At 40.9% G+C, this 20,223-nt stretch overlaps 1 protein-coding gene and 1 long non-coding RNA gene across 3 annotated transcripts in view; both read left to right on the forward strand.

The window, feature by feature from the left end:
- Positions 1–20,223, forward strand: part of CCDC102B (coiled-coil domain containing 102B) — an 85,561-nt gene that overhangs the window by 53,579 nt on the left and 11,759 nt on the right. For both annotated transcript variants that reach the window (XM_081014232.1, XM_081014233.1), the window contains one exon: positions 11,833–12,003. In XM_081014232.1, the coding sequence (XP_080870358.1) occupies positions 11,833–12,003 (171 nt within the window). The remainder of the gene's footprint in view (positions 1–11,832; positions 12,004–20,223) is intronic.
- LOC308481711 overlaps positions 1–20,223 on the forward strand; it is a 490,911-nt gene that overhangs the window by 46,700 nt on the left and 423,988 nt on the right. The window lies entirely within an intron of this gene.

Here is a 20,223-nt window from a genome sequence, read left to right on the forward strand (position 1 = left end):
TGGCATCTCTAGGTAGAGTTGGGAAAGGTTTCTATATCTATATCTCTCTATCATCTATCTATCTTATGTGGTATGTATCCTGCATACTATAATAGAACATTGAGATACTTCAGAAAACAGGGCTTCTTGAAGAAGATGGAAAAACATACTGAAAGGTCACCCTGTAGCAAAAAGCCTGGTGGTGAAATAAGTCCTTGGTTATAATATTATCTTAAAGAGTCTTGCCTTGACTGTTTGATTTATGGATTCAGTCAAGCATTTTAGCTGTTTGCTAATTGTAAGTTCAAATTAGAGATGGTGCAAGACTTTGAACGAGGGGAGCTCGTATTGTGAGTCAGCCTGGTCTTGTTCTAGCTTGGCCCAATTTGAAATGGGATTTTTACCCTGTCCCCGCCATTGCCCAACTCAGGATCCTCCTCCTTCAAACAAAATAGAGCCCTGCCTAGCAGAAAACAGGTAGCTGGCAAGGTTGGGCAGGTTTCACTTCACTGAAAAATGGTGCTTTCAAAGCTTGAAAAGCCCCCTGATCTGTGGCAAGAAAAGGTGCTTGGAGCACCAATCTCAGCTGAGGAGAGGCTCTGTGAGTAGTGCCTGGTGACGCTCAAGATGATGATGGTGATGGGTGTGTGTTTGCTTAGGGAGAAAGGGAGGGCAAACTTACAGAGGTCACCTTTTCAGGCTTCAAGTATTCCCAGGAAATGCTTAAAAAAAATCTCCCCAAAACCCCAGAGGTTTTTCAAGCATTCAACAGGAACGCTTGACAAGCACCAATGGTGTTTGGAGTGAACCAGGAAGAGAGGACTTGGCCCTTGCTATGCAGACGCTGCTTAGTGGTAATACAAAGCAGCGTATCAGTGCTTTAAATTGAATAAAAAAACTAATTAATACTTTGCATTACTAAATAATGCAAATCAGTTCCAGGATGTTTTGCATATAGTTTCCCCCCGCAGATAGATGATAGATAGATAGATAGATAGATAGATGATAGATGGAGCAGGAAGAAATAATATTTTATCTGTAATGTATCAGGAAGAGGGTAGTGGTGTTTTGTGGGCGTAAAATATGCTTATCTAAAGGAATCTTTTAGCATATCTATCTTGCAGTTAGCTGTTGACTTGTACAGTTGCTATGGTAAATATTAGTTCATTATCCCACCCTTTTAGCATATTCATATACAATTTTTTCTCTCTCATTCAGACTCATTGGTTTCCACTGATAATGAGAATACTCACTAAGAGGTCACTTCTGACTACACTTTTGACAAATGATTGAGTTGAAAACGTATAAACCTAGAGATAATAAACTTTGTGGCCACATTTGGACGATCATCTAAGGCTTCATAAACCATGATTTATAGCAGCACACTCCTCCATTCCTCCTCCCCTATTTAGCTTTGACTGAGCTGTGACTCAGGCTATTTTTTTAAAGTAGATTTCATTAAATCCACCGTATATGCCTCTGCAGAGTCTTGTTTTATGTTACAAGCTATAGAAAACATATTCAGAAGATGCTTCTACATATTGCATGCAGGGTAAATTCATATTCTGAACCAGGATTGTGAAATTTAATGACATTTCCCCCCTTGTAATTTAAAGAGAAAAAGCGGGGGCAGTTTCAAGTTGCCTGACATTACCCTAGTTTATCGCTTCTCTGGTTATGAAGTCACTTTTGATTGTCAAAATGTCAGGATTTTAATTCTCCCTAATGTCGTGCCTTTACTTCATCAGTGTGGTCAGTTTTGTTCACCAATCCAAATACTCTCTCAGTAATACTTCATAGCCAATAGAAACTGACATTATGTGCTGAAGAAGTCTGTAAAATGCTTGGCACAGATTCAGATTCCATTTCCTCTCTCTCTCTCCACCAATCTTTACATGTATTTTCAGTTGTAGCTATCAAATATATCACTTCTGTTACAGAAGCAAGCTCTTACTGTAACAGCTCCTACAGGACATTTGCTATGCTTTCATTGCTGCTGAAAGGTGACAAGTTTTACGGGATCGATGTTTCAGAGTCAAATTCTGAAATGGAAGCGGTCTTACAGTGTAGGAAAAGGATTTCTGGAGTCCTTTCTTTTGGGTGAGTGTTCTTTTGATGGTCACTAGGGAGCAAACAATCTAGCTTAGGGTCATTATGCTTAATGCATATTGTGCAGTTACAGTTCTAAATGAACTACAGCCATTGATTTTAATTCTTTCATCCCTAGCCATGGCACCCTGAACCTGCACTTCTCCCAGCACACAGCTACAAGATTCAGAAGGGAAGCTCCCATTGTTGCAAATGGCCATTTTTGTTCTTTTCTCTTTTTCAACCAACCCTTGTAACTGTATAGATAAGGGCCATTTATTCCAGGCTGGGGAGGAAAGAGATCAACCACATGCTGTATACTGGGATTCCAGTAACAGCTCCCTGCCTCTGACAGCTGTGGTTAATTTATGAAAAGCAAGATAAGTAACTGCATGCAGCAAATTAAGCTAAAATATAATTGAGGTACATATGTGCTCACTAAGGCCTTACATGATGTCCACAGGATCTCACCTCTCTGGCTGCGACCCACTGGAATTTGGCTTCAAGGAAGCACTCTGTTGTAGCCAATAGAATAGGTTGCTTGGTGTTTGTGGTATGTCTGTACTGCTTGTGACAGTTTCTTTGGTTTGCAAATGTGCCCACAGGAGCAAAAATGTCGGTGTTAGAAGGCTGGAAGCAAGGTTGCTATTCTAGCATAAAGCAGAACAGCAAAGATTGGGTGCTGCTGAATCATCATTCTCCACTCACTTTATTATCATCATCGCCCTGCCATGTTAAGTAGCTTGTGCTGAAGTACAGTAACTGCCCCAGTAATTAAACCTGGCTCTCCTCACCCTAGTTCAACCACCAGGCAGGATCTCAGTGGCCTAAGGAGATCAGCTAATTCTAGGGAACCTCTGGAGCTCTTCCTGCTATCAGGTAGCTTCACTGAGTTCTGGGTGAGACCTTGGTGGAGAGTCGGCTGGAGAAGGAGCTAATCTGTGGAATTCTCCAACAAATTTTGCCCATTCCTAATTGAGATCTGTTGCTTGTTTCCCCTCTCCCCCACTTCTTTCTTTGCAATCCTTTTTATTATACCCCCCCCCCAATTCCTTTCAATCTCTCTCAAGTTCCAGAGATTTCATTTCCCCCAATACTTGATCAAACCCTTATTGCTAATCGGTAAACACTTCCTGCTAGAATATGCTGACAATGCAGCTTTATTGAAACATGTCTATGCAATCATAGTTCCTATTTGAGGAAATGTTTTGGCTTCTTTATCCTTTCAGTCAATCAGAATCTTTTCTGGGAAAATAGTTCCATGTCCATTTTTCTTTTTGCCGGTGCTGTTGTTGTTCCACAAAAGCTTATTACATTTACTGCTGAATGCCATCTGCTTCTAGATACTATAGATTAGTGAGAGCTGTGGCATGCCTTTTGAAAAAGGCATATAACACTGTGATGTATAGTGCACCATTATGATCCAAGATCATTTTAAACTTCTTTACTTGAATGCATTCAGCTGATCTTCTTTTTTAGAAGCTGCAGTATCAGCATGGCAAAGCCAGCTCAAGTGTGAAGTGAACTTATTCTGAAATGGGGGGGGGGGGAGTATTGTTATAAGATACTTATGTTGGGTGTGCTGTTCCTCATACCAGCTTCACACTGATTGAGTCCTTAAGAGGTTCCTAATTCATCTCTAGCCAAGATGGGAAAATCTTCTCACAGGGCAAAGACATCCTCGCCCTGTCACCACTCCCTGGTATGAACCCAAACAGAAGCAAATTTAAGCCTTGCTGATGTGAACGGCTGGGAGCGGGGAAGACACACACACACACAGAGAGAGAGAGAGAGAGAGAGAGAGAGAGAGAATTTGAGAGATGCTACCTTCTACCTTCTACCTGCACTGAAATGATAATCTCATGGCAGAAGAAAATGAAGCCATATGAATCCATCCCAATGGTTATTGAGGGGAGATTAAGGAGTGTGGGGCTCAACAGGGGGCAGACAGTAATTACAAAGTCATCAAGGGAATATAAGAGAAATGGCCCCTGGGTCACTAAAATGTGATTTGTTTCTCTGTGGATGTTGTGTTATTTGTTACATTTCATAATCTTTAGCTTGATTTTCTGGCATCTCTAATATTGATACCATTAGAGGGTTTTAGACATTGTCTCTAGGCAACTGATGCTATTCTAGTATTTAAAAAACCCAAATGCTTTTAGAACAGTAAGTTCTTTTTATGGAGTAGGCAGTCCTCATTATTATTACTTCTTTCACACTGACTACAGAACTGCATATTTAGACGACTGAAGCAGTGGAAGGGGGGTGAATTACATGTTCATCCCCCCATGTTTATGTTTTTAAATGATGCATGACAATATCCCTTGTTAAGTGGTGTGTGTGGCAATAATTCTTATGTTCTTGGATGAAAACAGGTCATAAGATATCTTTTGTCAACTTGGCATATCACTGATGTCGTGGAAAGCTTTAGGGATACCTATGTAAAAAAGAAATGCCAATGCTTTCTTGAGCCAAGATTTGTTATTGGCTATATAACACATGGTTAGTGAGGAGAGAGTTCAACCATGAGCCCAGGTTAAGCTAAGATGATAATCCAAGATTTGGTTCAGCACATTGTAACACGAGATCAAAAGGGGGGGGGGGGACTGAAGAGGATCGTTGTGGATGTAACAGCTTCTCACATTCCTGGAAAGCCACGAGAGAGAAAACCCAAAAGGTATGGGCAATTCTTGAACATCCTGGTTACTACACATTCGTTTACAGTTTGCCTAGCAACTGGGGTATGAGAATTTATCCATAAATGGTGAACTAAAGCAAACCACCAAGAAAGCCCACCATTCACTTGTCACCTACCTTGCTTCAGTCAGCAGGAGCACTCTGCAGAACATCTTAATATACAGAAAGTCTTTGGTTGGGATAGGTATTGACTGACTACCGAATATTCATTACTTCTTTTTTAAGTTTCTTCACAGAATTGTTTTGTGCTCTAAATTTGTTTGGCTCCAACCTGAAGCTCCTTCCTCACCCCTCCTGGCTTCCTCAATGAAAATATTTTTACCTTTTCACCTTTGGATTCATCCTTGCAATTCACGTGAACTGGACCCTTCTTTTCTCTTTCTTGGAGGTGAAGTGCTATGGACTAGCATTCGGTATATCAAAATATGCTGTGTTATAAAAAGCTCTAGTTCAATAGCGTGCTGCAGTCTCTTGTGTTGTGACCCATATAATATTAATGAAATATTTCAATTAAGCCGACAGTCCCATTAACTTCAGCGGGAACCTCAAAACCCTTCTGCTATGACTGTTTGGGAATGAATATGTTGCAAGGCAAGTTATAATGTTGAACACGTTTGTGGATTGGGGTTAAAATATTGATCCTCCTGCCTTCATAAAAACTTGTCAATGAGACTGAAACAGAAATGCATTAACCAGCAAAACTATTAGCTTGTTTAAACTCTGGTAAAATTATAAACCAGTACAGTATTGGCTTTCATGTAGTCAGCATCAGCATTTTCTAGCATAATTTTTCAAGTGCATTGGATTTTCAACTATCACAACATTCATGGATCATATTTCCTAAGGTGAAGCAATATATTTCTGCAGATACCTAAAATAATGTTCTGATATTTTTTTTAACCCTTTCGCCCTTTTTCACTTTATCTGTCATCAGATAAGGGAGTGTGAAAAGAACCATTGCATGGTTGTGGAGTATCTGCATTGCAATATCATCTAGCATCCCCACAAACAAATCAGTGATTGATGAATTAAACTAGTTGTCTGGAAGCAACTGGGTCTTCCACAGTCCTTCTGCAGCACAGCACTATTTATCTTCAGCTTCAGAAGAAAGGAAGTGGGGGGGGGGGTGTCCCTTCCATCAGTGCATAGATTCCTAAGCCCAGAGCACAGAGCTGGCTTGTAAGTTATATTTAGATGCTTTCCTCTGCAGTAGATTTTGCCAGACATCCTAGATTTAGAGATGTTCTGTCACAAATTACATGACTTTTATAGCAAAATTGACAAGAACCCTAGAGATCCTTGTAAAAAGAATTACAGCCCATAATTCTACAGGAATAAACTGTTTGAAGGCAACTGCTTTCATGAAATATTCTGAAGTGAATAAGGTAGGAGATCTCTATCTTAAAAAAAATAAATCTCTTTTGACATTAGAAGCCATATGCTCATTCTACATTAGAGTTGGGAACCACCAGCACATACTCAGCCCAGGTCGAAATTTTAAGGTAAAGGTAAAGGAACCCCTGACCATTAGGTCCAGTCGTGACCGACTCTGGGGTTGCGGCACTCATCTCGCTTTATTGGCTGAGGGAGCCGGCGTATAGCTTCCGGGTCATGTGGCCAGCATGACTAAGCTGCTTCTGGCGAACCAGAGCAGTGCACAGAAACGCCGTTTACCTTCCCGCCGGAGCGGTACCTATTTATCTACTTGTGCTTTGATGTGCTTTCGAACTGCTAGGTGGGCAGGAGCTGGGACCGAGCAACGGGAGCTCACCCCGTCACGGGGATTTGAACCGCCGACCTTCTGATCGGCAAGTCCTAGGCTCTGTGGTTTAAACCACAGCGCCACCCGGGTCCCGGTCGAAAATTTAGTTGCATATAAATTCATTCCTTCTTCCTACACACACACACAGAGCTTTTTCTTAATCCCAGGAGCCTAATTTATGGAGATGTGGGGTGGGGGACACATTTTGTTCCTAGTGCTGAACAACTGGGAGAATGAATTCTTGCTAATCAGTTCAAATTTACCTCTTCAGTTGACAGTAAGCTACCAGTGCATATGTGTAACATTAAGAAAGACTATTCATTTAGACTGAAACTCAACTCTGCTGTGTGGTGTGTTGACATGCAGAGGGCCAGGAGGCCAGCTGGCAAGCCCCAGCTGGGCTGTTCCCTTCCAGCCGTCCCACTGCGAAGACCATCACTTCTTCTCCGACGTAAATCAGTGACCCAGATTTCTGAGCCAGGACACACTATCAGCAGATCGCACTGTGCACACAGAATAGGCGTGAGGCTTGTGGAAGCATACTACAACTACAGATTTATTAATCATAAATCAGGACAAAGAAACATGTCAACTCTCTCTCATGTCATCTCAGAGTGAAAATGCAAAGGCAAAAGCTATACACACAATGGAAGTTCCCAGCTTACTGTGCTGGAATGCAAACAGACTTGTGACACGCAACAATGCCATGTCTTAAGGTGGAATGGAAATGTCAACAATGGCAATTGTCCTGTGGCAATATTCAGAAGTTAAAACAAAGTGTTCTCATGCTAAACACCATAAGTGCTGTTGATAATGCCAAGGTTGCAGGCTTGATCCCTGTATGGGACAGCTGCATATTCCTGCACTGCAGGGAGTTGGACCAAATGATCCTCATTCTATGATTCGAAGTGCCACAGCTTAGGTGAAAGGAAACCATGCCAAAGAGCAATGTCAAAAGCGTAAGAGTTCCTTTGCACTTATATTTGAAATGGCAAGTGTAATATGTTTCAGAACATGGTAATGGATTTATTAGGGTAGTAATAAAATCACATGATGGTTCACTAAGCTAAAATTGCCTACACCTATGGTTTGAAGGAACATCCAGCAGCTGTCTATTTGAAGCTTCTTCACTGCAAGCTTCACTGAGGACACTTTGAGCCAGAGGGAAGCAGGAGACACACAGCAATGCAAGAAAGGGAAGAACTGAGGTGCTGGCATAGAGTTGGTAGGGGTGGTCCAGGCTGCAGATATGGTGACCTCCATTTCAATTAGAGAGGAGGAAAGTGCATAAAATAAGGTAAAACTTCTGGGAAATAACAGTTGTGAAATGTTATATTTTAGGAGTGTGCACCAGCCACAAGATTAGACTTGCATCTGTAGCCACAGCTTTGAGAAACAGCCCAATCTCTTTCTGTGTCCTTCTGATCTGACTCATTTTTCAGAACCAAATTAGATCTGTTATATGATGTTTAGCAATCTTAATCCCCCCTATGAAGTACCTTGTGAGTTCTGTCTTTTGTTTGCTGAAAAATACGTATCGGGCTATTTTGCAACGTATGTCAAATGTCAGTCGAATGCCACTCTGCATATTTTCTAGACCTCTTGGCTGCAGGCAGCAACAGCATCTTTAATCCATTTGACTAGAGCTGCAGAAAACTCAGAAGCAGCACCAAGCCTTCCTGCTTATGTATTTTCTTTGTGAGTTGGGGTAGGGGGAAATGGGGCAGAAGTTGATGACTTGAGCTCATTTTCTTTCCAAAGCCATAGATTGGATTATAGTGTCAATACATACAGTACTCAAGTCAACTTGTTTCCATGCAAGAATAACTGTTCTTGTGAGTGCTCCCTATTAAACACAGCTGGAGTGTAACAAGGCTTAGCAGCGTGAAGCAATCAAACAGTTTCCAGTTATAGAAGCTGAGTCGTCCCATCGCCTTTATTGAGCCATGGAGCATTATTTGTCTTCCGACTGTGTCTTGCCTTTGTAAAAACAGCACAATTAACGCTGATTGTAACTATGGAGGGAGCTGCAGCAGTTGTTGCATTGTAGTGGGTATGGCTCAGGATGTAGTGAGGCTTTCTGCCCTCCCCCATTTTGAAAGCAAAAAAAAAGGAGGAATATTTTAAGACTTTTGATACCAAACACAAACACAAACAATTCCCCATCTAATTATTAAATCGCCTCCCCTACAGCTGTCCCCCCCCCCCGTTTGATTGTTATGTTTGACATGAACATTTGAATTGCTCTGTCTTTTTGTTTGTTTGTTTCATATTCAAAGTTTTGATAGTCTTCTATAATGTGAATGCCCTTTTAATCACATGCATATTAACCCGCCATGTACGGCAGTGCTCTGGCTGCAGCCATAGAGAAGATGTGCTAACTTGACTACCTGTTTTCAGCTGGCAGCTGTCAATCATGTCAATAATGAGCAAAAAATGTTCCATCTACTCATGTAAATTACTACCAAAAAAAGCTATAGTGCCATCATGTCATCTTTCAACTTCCCTTCTGTGACCAGAGGATTGCTCCTAATGGGGAAGAGGGCTTGCTAGACTATAGAGCATAATGCAAAACAAAACCATTGCTTTATCCTTGCCCTGTTTCTTGCTTTCCATGGCTCTGCATGGTGTCTTGCAGAAATGGTGGCTTTCACTGTCTCATTTTATTGCTGCCTCACCTGCTGCATTTGTGTACAGTGAAGTCTTCAAATCAGCATGAATATTTATGGCATGTTGATTGGTAAAAGTGTCAACTGCATGACTGTCCCATTCGGAGGGTGGGGGGCTGGCTTAGTCCTCTGAGGCTCGGGGCAAGTGTACCCATCTGCCCCCCACCTCACCACTCTGCACGGGCCTGACGGCACCCATAGTCTGACAAAAAGAAGCAGGTAAACTGAGGGTCACAACTTCATCAACATTTTAAACAATACATCTGCAGAGAGACTGAAAGCTGTGCTGGCCTTTCATGAACTTGCACAGGGGGACAGAAGAGGCTAGACCCACATAAATGCCTGTGGGGTTGTCTGCCCTTTTACCCTAAGGTAAAAGAACCCTTTTACCCTAAGGTTCACTCACTCCACAGACTACTTTCAGGTATCCAAGATATTTTTCCTTACGCAAGTTAATGACAAGATTCCTATCTCATCAACCTGAGAGAGTTAAATAACTGAGGGAAAATCTACCTTCCCCATGGCCCAGCTACACCAAGAGTTCCTGGAAAGGGTGGGCTTCTGGCCCCATCCCCAGCCATTTACAAGGACCCAGCATTTCGTGCTCAATAAGGACTCACTTTGGGCTATATTGGCTGAGGTAGGGAGCTGTGCTGCCAAAAAGAACGAGATCACAATCATACTCATTTCTCCCAACAATCCCTCTGAAAAGTGAGGTTTTGTGGGGAAACCTTTCCCAATGAAGCGCAGATGGAGGTGTGCATTGAGAAATAGCATTAAAAATGTTATGAACGATCAAAAGCATTAAAAATAGCAATAAAAGTGTTTGGGTGGTTCACATGGAAATCATGAGCGATAATCTCAGTTTTGGTTTTTTTTAAACAGTCCTCCTATAAGTGATCTAAGAAATCATGGAATTAAGGGCAAAAGTGGTGGCATTGCTAGACATGTGTCATGTGAAACATGAGGAAGCAAGAAGCAGAAATATCTGGGTGGTAATGTGGATTGGGCCATACTACTGATGGTGTGCAAAACCTTCACAAAGCAAGCTGAGCCTGATCCATCCATTTCTAACTTGCTACAGTGGTACCTCAGGTTAAGTACTTAATTCGTTCCGGAGGTCTATTCTTAACCTGAAACTGTTCTTAACCTGAAGCACAACTTTAGCTAATGGGGCCTCCTTCTGCTGCTGCGCCGCCAGAGCCCGATTTCTGTTCTTATCCTGAAGCAAAGTTCTTAACCTGAAGCACTATTTCTGGGTTAGCGGAGTGTGTAACCTGAAGCGTATGTAACCTGAAGCATATGTAACCCGAGGTACCACTGTATTTCCCACCTGCCTTTATGTTTGACTTTTTCTCCATCCTATCCAGGCTGAGCTTTAAATATTCACCCTGTACAACTCTCTCTCTCTCTCTCTCTCTCTCTCTCTCTCTCTCTCTCTCACACACACACACACACACAGGCATTTCACAGGGGCCACATTCTAACACACTAGGCGATGCCCTTAATGTCCAGTTTGCATCACACCCCTGATGTTTTAACTACAAATGCTTGAGTCCATGTCCTGAGTTTGTAAGCTGATTCTCTGGGGATAACTCGTCACCCCCAATTCCTTCTGGCTACTATCCTTCTATGCAATGCACTTATCCCTTTCCAAAGCAAGCTCACTAGGGATTCTTAAAAACAACAGGAAGAAAACACTTAAATATGCTCACGATTGGAAGATACCATGCACATTAGTACTATCAAGAACAAAACTTTTTAGCTTGGTTATCCTTGAGCTAGCTGTTCCACTGTTTGGGTTGGAGCCCCTTTGCAATTTATGAAGAAATTATTATTGCTTTAATACTGAGGAGAAGGCTCAATGAGTCATGAAAGTGCATACTTGACTTAAATGAGAAGTTGGCTGAAGAAAGCAGGTGTGTGCACAGATTTTCATTTACTAAAATGTTCCAGAGGCAGAAGAACTTTATTTTAATATTGGGTTGAAATGAGAACTGCAGAGGCTCTAATGCATGGATGGAAAGATTCTTCCGTATAACTGTAACAGCTCTGGTGTCTCTTGATTAAAATGTCATTTAATTTTCCACAGCTGTACTCCTGACATTATCATAGACGACCCTGACATTTCCCTGCAGCTACAGCAGGAGAAGAAGCTAGACACCAGTGGAGATGTTTCCTTTCCCGGTATCAGAGCCAATAGAATACCATTATAAACTATCCCAATATTTTTCTTCACAACAGTGTTTTACAATCATTATACTTTGGAACACAGTCCCTACATAGGAATCACATTCATTCCATTTGTATACTCTCCTGAAACATGTTGCCAGTATTTTTTTTAAATCAAAACTCTTAGGGTTTTCTTCAAAATTGGTCAGAGTAATGCAAAATTCACTTTAGCAGCAACCCATATAGAAATGGATGGATGTGTGAATGTCTATGTTTAACCATATGAATTGGGTGCTTGCCTCCAAAAAACCCCATTGCAAATGCGTATGGAAGTGTAATTACCCTGATTTGTAAGGCATTGCACCTGAGCAATTCACCATATTATCAGAACTGGAGGATGTAGTCACCAAAACATGTTTACTTTCCCCGCTGATTCAGTGTTTATGTTGGATTTGTTATAAGGACTTTGTGGATCTGCCGTGCAGTGATGGTGAGCTGTACAAGCAGGACCAAGACATATTGGCAGAACTGACACAAACAAGAAAAAAGGCGGAGCAGCATAAGGCAGAAGCAAAGCAGCTGAGCATTCGGATTGAAGATCTAAGAAGAAAATTAAAAGAGGCAGAAAGCAAGGTACTTAGATTGTAATTGTTATCAGATAAACATTAAGTATGCAAATGAATGACAATGCATTTCAAATCATTTATATGTCATCAAGGTTACTAGAGAAATGGGCCATGGTTTGACCAATTTTATTTCCCTTCTCCACACCTGTACCTTCTCTCATCGCTGTGTGTACTCAGGTCTGCTTCAGAAATGCTCTGGATTTGTAAGATTAATTTCTTGCATATAAACCGGTTGTCCAAAAATTAATCTGAACTCCCCTGCAAAATGTGACAGCAATCTTAAAGTCCTATACACGTTAACTTTTCCCCTTCCCAGAAGAAAATAATTTTAGACCACAATGAATTTTTGTCCCCAACCAAATAATATTTCAGTTTGAAAAATCTCTGTTACTTTTAATGAATAAATACCATTATCAGCTAGAAGATGTTCATTCTATTCTATTGAACTGTGGGCCACTTCATGTGCAACTTCTATGAGGAATGGTCTAATGGACGGTTTTCACAAACTTTTGAGCTGGGGTCCTCATGCGGGGGTTTGTTAGTTAGTTAGTTAGTTAGTTAGTTAGTTAGTTAGTTTCACCTTTAACAGCTGCATGACAGGTAGACCTTTAACAGGTTATGCGTTACCACCTTCTGCCAGTGCAACACCTTCTGCCAGTGAGGCAGCTATAGAAACATGAAGCCATGATAGGAAAAGTGGCAATCTCCACAGAGCCTCCCTTGTGACAACACATCCACAAACCCCTATTAGTAAAAAAAAAAAAAGTAAGTGTATGCCCATGGAGCTCATCAAAAAGTGACAGCAAAAATCACTCTGAAGTGAAAATGGTTGTCAGTGCCCACCCTTAGCAGCGGAGTTCTCTGCTAAATCTTGTTGTGGTGTCCTTGCAAAGGGATGACTGGACCAACCAGAACCAGCTTCTGTAATTCACTCACTTGCAAGTACAAAATTGCTTCAGGGCCTCTCTGTAGTTTGAAACTTGGCATGCTTCAGAACTTGCCTGTAAAAAAAAAATTAACAACTCATTTAAGGTTCATTAATTCAGCTCTGTTGGCCTGTGGGCATGGTGCACATCTTCATTTAAATTGGTTTTCACAAGAAAAGGAAAAAAAGGGCTAATCATTTATGGTCAAGCTAGCTAGGCCTTATGGTCCCAAAGCCTTAAAGATCTATAAAACTAATACCAAGAGCAATATAGACAATAATTAGAAAACACTTGATTTTTTAAAAAAATATTCCAATTAGATATGACAGTAAATAACCAGTGCAATTTTATATCTAGATCCATTAAAAATGTATATGTTTGGTAAATTGCATGAGCTTCTTATTACTATGAAATAAAACACCTACTGACAAGTGACTTCCTTGAAAATGTCAAAAGCATAATTACTTACCCCTTGCTTATAGGTGGATGGGAGGAGAAAGAGGGCTAGGTGTTTACAATGCATCATTTAATTGTAATAAGACTTTCTTTTTAGATTCAAGACACATTTTTCTTAAGAGAAGTCTCAGGTTTCCCATTGTTCCGGCTGTAATATACTCAGGACTGCTCAGTCAGGACTGCTGCACATGGAACTACCTGCAGGATTGTTACCTACATCTTGGATTAAGCCAGTTTAAGCCACTAGTTTACCAATTCACTTAAATTTGTTCACTGTAGAATTAAAGTTCTGATAGTGTGGGCATATCCAATGACTGGCCAAAAAGTGAAAGATTGGTGTTTATTCTAGACTTAGGGAGAAGCCAGATGCTACTTTCTTGGAATTTAGAAAACTGGAAGCAATTCTGCAGCAGTCAGCATTTTAAAGATAATATATTGATTGTTTTTTTATAGTAGAAAGTACATTAATATGTCTTTGGATGATGCACAAAACTGAGGTCCTGACCACTCTTAATTATTAAGTCCTATGGCATTAGGGGTTCAAGCAAATTCTGGCAAATTCCATCCATCGATTTTGGGGGTTGTGCTATGTTAATTGAGGGCAGAATCTGGCTCAATTTCAGATGGGATAATTTAATTCTGCCTAACTTAATTTCCCATGCTGCTTTTATACTGTCAGTATCATTTTATACTGTTTATACTAAAATTTGATTTATTCTGTTCCTTAAACAAGTCATGTTATCCATCATGGACTTTGTATTGACTCACAGTGTGCAGGCGGTGCTTGCACAGCCCACTTTCCAGAACCTTCTGGAGCGTTTGGTGCCCACAGTGCTCTTTCTTATTCACTTAAGAAGGATCTTTTGAGGTGAAGCATCTCAGTCAAGGGGTGGACTTGGTGCATTGTCCACTTACTTCATCTTTACCCATCATGGAACAAAGAGCTGTGTCTCGTTTTTTCTGAGCAAGAGTGAAAATTACAATTCAGTTGTGTTCTTTCTCATCATGAGGCAATATTCAGCTGTTGATTGATCCAAGTAGTGGGACATCTTAAGAAAGTGTGAAGAGTGTGGGGCGAAGATGCCCAGTTTGATGATGCCACCACGGCCCAACTTGCTATAGATTTAGGGACACATACAGTTTGCCAAAAGTTTACTAAGCAAGCTAGGGTGGAGAGAAAATCCAGGTTTTATTTATTTATTTATTTTAAAATTATATTTATTACTTTTATAGATTACAAAAAGGAAAAAAAAACAGAAAAAAAGACAAAGGAGGAAAGAAAAAAGAAAAAAAAAATACAGTACAATATATGGACAATGCAAAACACAACCTAAACTCAAAACTAAACACTTTATACTAAACTAAACAAACCCCACTCCCTAACCTTAACCCTAAATAAAACAAAACAAAAACAATTTAAAAACATACATCATCCCTTTTCCGTACTCTATCTTTCATTCCCTTGTTTCCTCGACCTCCTCTCACCTCCCTTTTTGTATTCCACTTCTATTAATTGTTTCAGCAAATCCTTTCCATCTTTCTCCATTTTCTATCATATTGTAAATAACGTATTTTTTAACCTTATTTTCCATTAAAACTAAAATACTTATATATGCTTAACTCCCTATAGCATTTATGTTAAGCCCATAAAAAATCATTCCACCATTTTTCTATCACTCATTAGTTTTACCATATGTCTATATATAAACTTTAAATTTTCCAATCTTCTTCCACCATCTCCTCTCCCTGGTTTCGGATTCTGCCAGTCCTCTCCGTCAACTCCATAAAGTCCATCAACCTGGTGATCTTATGTCCGAGGCTCTTAACTCTTTTCCAAGTCCCTTCTGCAGGTCTTCTTCATTTTCTTTAATGCTAAAGAGCAAATCTCGGGGAAACTCCAACCTGTCAATCCTTTTCTTCCTTTTGAACAGATCAGCCAAATTTCCATAGTTGAAGCTACAGTCCATAAAGTATTTCAGGGCATATTTCAAGATTCCTCCAAATCCAAAGGCCCCCAAAACTTCAATCTCCTCCAGGCCCAAGTCCATGTCCCAAAAGTCAGTTAATCCCTGCATAGAGGGATCTTTCCAACTTTCCTTCTTTAGTCCAAGCTGGGATCCATTCCTCAGAGTCTGACTTTTCCTAGATTCAATCATAAAAGGCCTCAACTTATAGTCCTCAATTTGCTTCTGTAAAGCCACGGATCTCGCTTGTATTACTTTATGTTCAACAACGGCAGCTTTCTCCTTCTCCTCCTTCTCCTCCACCATTTGTCCTGCCAAAATGGATTCCTGTACCAAGTCCTGAATTATTTCTGTCTTGGTATTCGCTTTTTGACTCAAATTAGTCACTTTCTGTTCCAAATTATCAACTTTAAAAGTCATGTCATCCATCTTCTTGTGAAGCTGTCCCAGCGAACAGCTTATCTTACATAAAACAGTCACAATGGCCTCTCCTGTCAACATTTTTAAATGGTCCAAGGTCAATCTCTGGTTCTCAGAATCCTTATCTGCAGCTGGAAATCCCCCAGTTACACTCCTGTAACAGTTTCATTTTTTTTTTTTTTATATAATGTTTATTAAAATTTTCAAAAATACAGAAAGTAAAAAGTTAAAATACATTCAGAACCTTATTTTCATATATCCACTTTCTGGGACTCCCCCCTTCCCCCACCCCTATCATATTCCTGTTTCATATTGTTGGCTCCACAAGCTCTCAATTCTGATTAAAAACTTAATTTGTTTAGACCATTGTTCGAATTTAAAATTTCTACACTCCTCATCAGTACCCTTAATAAAAAGCCAAAAATTTCTTTCCCAGGGCCCACCCCATTTTTATTCCACAATTTCCCTTTTTTTTTAATAATAAAGACACCCCACATAATAGAAATATCAAAAATAAGAAATAAAAGATATAATAGATGAAACAAAACCAGTTCAAAAAAAGAAATTGACAAGCCTTTGGATTTTAGTTCTCCCCCTCTGTCCCCGGTTTAATTTCCCCCTGACCACCAAACCATGTTATCCGCCTGGAATTCTTACAATCCATAAATCGCCTATTTTCCCCCAACTCCTTGCTGGTTTTTTTTTTTTTTGTTTTTTTCCTTTCATAATTATTTTTTAAAACACTTAGCTTCAAATCTTTAATAAAGCTCCCCCCATTGTTCTTTCCAAATTGTAGTCCAGTTTCCTCTTGTTCCGCTGCTGAAACGTTCTAATTCAGAAGCTTAGTAAGTCTGCAGGGATTATTGTTATTCAGGAACAAAAACTTGCGTTCAGTCCCTTCCTTTCTTCAATAGAAAATTCCATTGTCTCCTTTAGCTGTACACCCTGTAGACAAAATATTATTTCCGTTTTGCAGCTTTCCCAGAAGATAACCAGTTCTATAAAATTCCAATGGTATTTTTCCACTTACGACCATCTTTGTAATGTCCCGAAACTCCTCTAGGGGGATTGTTGTAACTTTGTTTTCTCTAGTCCAAAAGTCCGATTGTTATCCATGTTTTCGCCATTTTGTATCCAAGTTTTAAAAAGTTGTAGCAAATTGTAACAAATTTAGCCAGCAAAGTTCTCATAATAAAATCCTCTCTGCTTTCCGACTTTGACAGCTACTTTGACAGCTGTCAAAATCTCCGACTCTTTTCACCAGGCTCTCTCTTCAATCACCCCGGTTCCCAGGGGGGGGGTTACGTTTCTTCTCCCTCAATTCGTCCTCCAGCACAGTTCTTATAATTTCCCATCGTGGAATTCTTAGTTTTTATCAGCAATACAAATCTTTTTGGACCTTGGTTTCCCCGTCCTTGTCTTAGAAGGTTTACAATAGGGGGGGGGACTGACTTCCTTTTTGGATCCCCCCCCGCTCGTGTCCAAATCGAAAGGAAATTCTTTTTTTTTTCCTCCTTTTAAACCCAGTTTCCAAATTACTCACGGGTTGTTGTTAAAAAGTCCGAATTTTCAATGGAAGAAGTCAGCGCTCTCCGCCGGATGGCATGCGGCTGCGCTCGGCAGGGATAGCAGAGGACTCAAAGCACCACGCTTCTCCCCGGCACCCGATCCGTAGCCTTTAAAAAGGCTCCTTCACGAGTCGGGAGGGCGCTGACGGTGCCAGCCGAGTCTCCATGTCCACGGCCCTCGTGGCCGTGGTTTTTAAGGGTCCCCGCATCGCCGGTGCGGTAGGACCCAGCCCCTGCCGAGCAGGCTCCCTCCGGAGCTCGGAGGGAGTCCGCCATTCGGCGATGGCGCCAACCCGGAAGTGCCTGTAACAGTTTCAAAAGCTCCCTCTAGAGGGAAACAGTCTCCACTTGTATCAGTTCTTTCAGGCACAACTCAAGCATTAAAGATAAATTTTCAGTTACTTTTCCTCTTTTTTAAACGCACAGGAGGACAATGGAAACAGTATCTTACTCTTATTTAGCCAGCTGTCAAATCCGTTCTGTCAAATGCACTCTCTCCAAACGTCATCTGGCAGCCCGTTCCCAGGTTCAGAGCAGTGGTAATTTGATTTTTCACTCTCTCCTGCAGGCTCACTAGGTCCAAAATTTCCCCCTCTTCTCCTGCTTCCAAGGGAGGTTTTGTATTTTAAACCGATGGAAATTTAATCCTTTGCCAAAAGCTTTCAAAGACTTTAACTTGTAACGTCTTTGCTTCAGTCTATTTACAAAAACGGAAGGCGGACTTCCTGTTTATGATCTTCCCGCTTCAGTGCCAAATTAAGGTATTTAAAAATCCAATTTTCCGTTCTACTCACAGGTAGTTGTTTAAAATCCAATTGTCCACAGGAAAAAGTCAGCGCTCTCCGGCAACAGCAATGCGGCTTCACTCCATGAAAGAAGCAGTCGATTCAAAGCACCGCGCCACTCACCCCACGTCGCTCCGGATCCCCAAAACAGGGTTTCCCCGCAAGTAGGGGAGGCGCAAAAGGTGCCAGCCGAATCCCAGGTTCACAAGCTTCTCCCGCTTGTGATTTCAATGGGTCTCCACCTTCGCCGTGGCGGTCAGAGCCCGTTTTTCACGGAGCAAGTTCCTCCCGAATGGAGGAGCTCCACCATTGCCGGAGGCGCCAACCTGGAAGTCCGAGAAAATCCAGGTTTTAAAGTTCTTCTCTCATGCCCTTCTCTAAAACTGCTAAGGTGCTGTAAAACCATAAGGTTTAGTAATTAAGGTGAGGGTCAAATATATAGTGATAGACAGGCAGATATTTAATGGACAGAGCAATCTGCAGGAGGGAGTTTGGATAAGATGTGGAGGTGACTCCTTGCCCAGCTCTGCCCAGCTGTGTGGAATCTACTGCTAGCATATGCTCCTGAAGTGGAGTGTTTCATATTGTTCCCCAGATAACAAGAAATGAATAACCAAATAGCAAATATAACCATATAGGCCAAATGCAATATAATAAGTTTTGATCCTAACTTCCATTTAGGGCTGTCAGTACCATAAAGTCACTTTCACAGTTCCTTGGACAGCTACTCCTGTTCCCTGCTGGTGAGTTTCACTATTTTTCAGTGGTAGAGGCTGCTCTATTTGTCCCTTCTTTTTCCTTTTCTCATTTGTCTTCCTGATTGCCTTCTCCACTCTTCTGCTTCCCCTTGCCTTCCTCCAAAATCACTCTTCTTCCTTCTGCTGCTCTCTTTTGTCTCTCTCCTCAACCTGATGTTCTTCACTCTTTTGCTTTCTCTTCTGCTTCTCCAACAACATACCTCTCATTCTCCTTCCATCTCTACACAGCTGGCATCCCAGGGCCCATAGGACTTGGATCAATCTCTTAGGGAGACCTCTTGGAATCCTTAAGACTCTGCTGTTTCAATTCTAGCTTTGAGTCAAAATCAGCCAGGCCTACTTTCCTGCATTTGAAGGTATTTCCCAGGGTCAATTCAGCAGCACTACAACTCTGCCTCCCACCCACAATGAGCAGGCATTACAGTTTGTTAGATTTTGGGAAGCTTTGAGATCACAAGGTGCACAGATCTTTCCCTTCCGATAGATGCCCCCAACCTCCATAAAGCCCAATAAGGAGGTGCCTAAGAAATCCCCAATGTGTGGGGATCTGAGCAAGCTTTCTAAGCTGGCCAAAACAAAGGCAGGTATGAAGGCTGTTCATCAGCATTGACTCCTGAAGCAAGACCTGGTCCTGCTGATCATGATTATTCTATCTAAGGCTAAACATGTTTTAGCTCCTGGCAGAACAAACATCCATATTAGAAAGGTTCCAGCAGAAGTTGTCAATAATTCCATGGGAACCACTTCTCTACCAACAGGGGACGCTGGATAGTTTTGTTTTCATTGCTGTTGTCTTTCCTCAATCTTGGAAGTGGAATGAGAAATTGAAGAGAGGGTATTCAATGATGAAAACAGTTCATGCAACTTTCTTCTCAATGAAGGAGAGTGGGGGACTCATTCAAGTGGATAAGGGTTCAGTATCTATCTGTCTATCTATCTATCATCTATCTATCTATCATCTATCTATCATCTATCATCTATCTATCTATCTATCTATCTATCTATCTATCTATCTATCATCTATCATCATCTATCTATCTATCTATCTATCTATCTATCTATCATCTATCTATCTACAATTTTCAATTATAACAAAAAAGAAAACATTTCAGAAAACAATCAACAGTAATTCTGACATTTTGAATCTCAACTTCCCTCCCTCTCTTTCTGCAGTTCCTTAAAATTGTTTTCATCTCTCCCTGCATATCCCAAATTGTCTCAGTCTATTCAGATAGATATATAGATAGATAGCAAAGAAACTGCAGGTTTTTCCAGTAGTCCTGCTAATTTCTTAATCTGTTTTCAATTTGTTTGTAAATATTCAACAAACCATTTTCATTTCTTAATAAA

This window comes from Podarcis pityusensis, assembly GCF_964106645.2.
Source record: "Podarcis pityusensis genome assembly, chromosome: 7".
Classification (NCBI taxonomy): Eukaryota; Metazoa; Chordata; class Lepidosauria; order Squamata; family Lacertidae; genus Podarcis; species Podarcis pityusensis.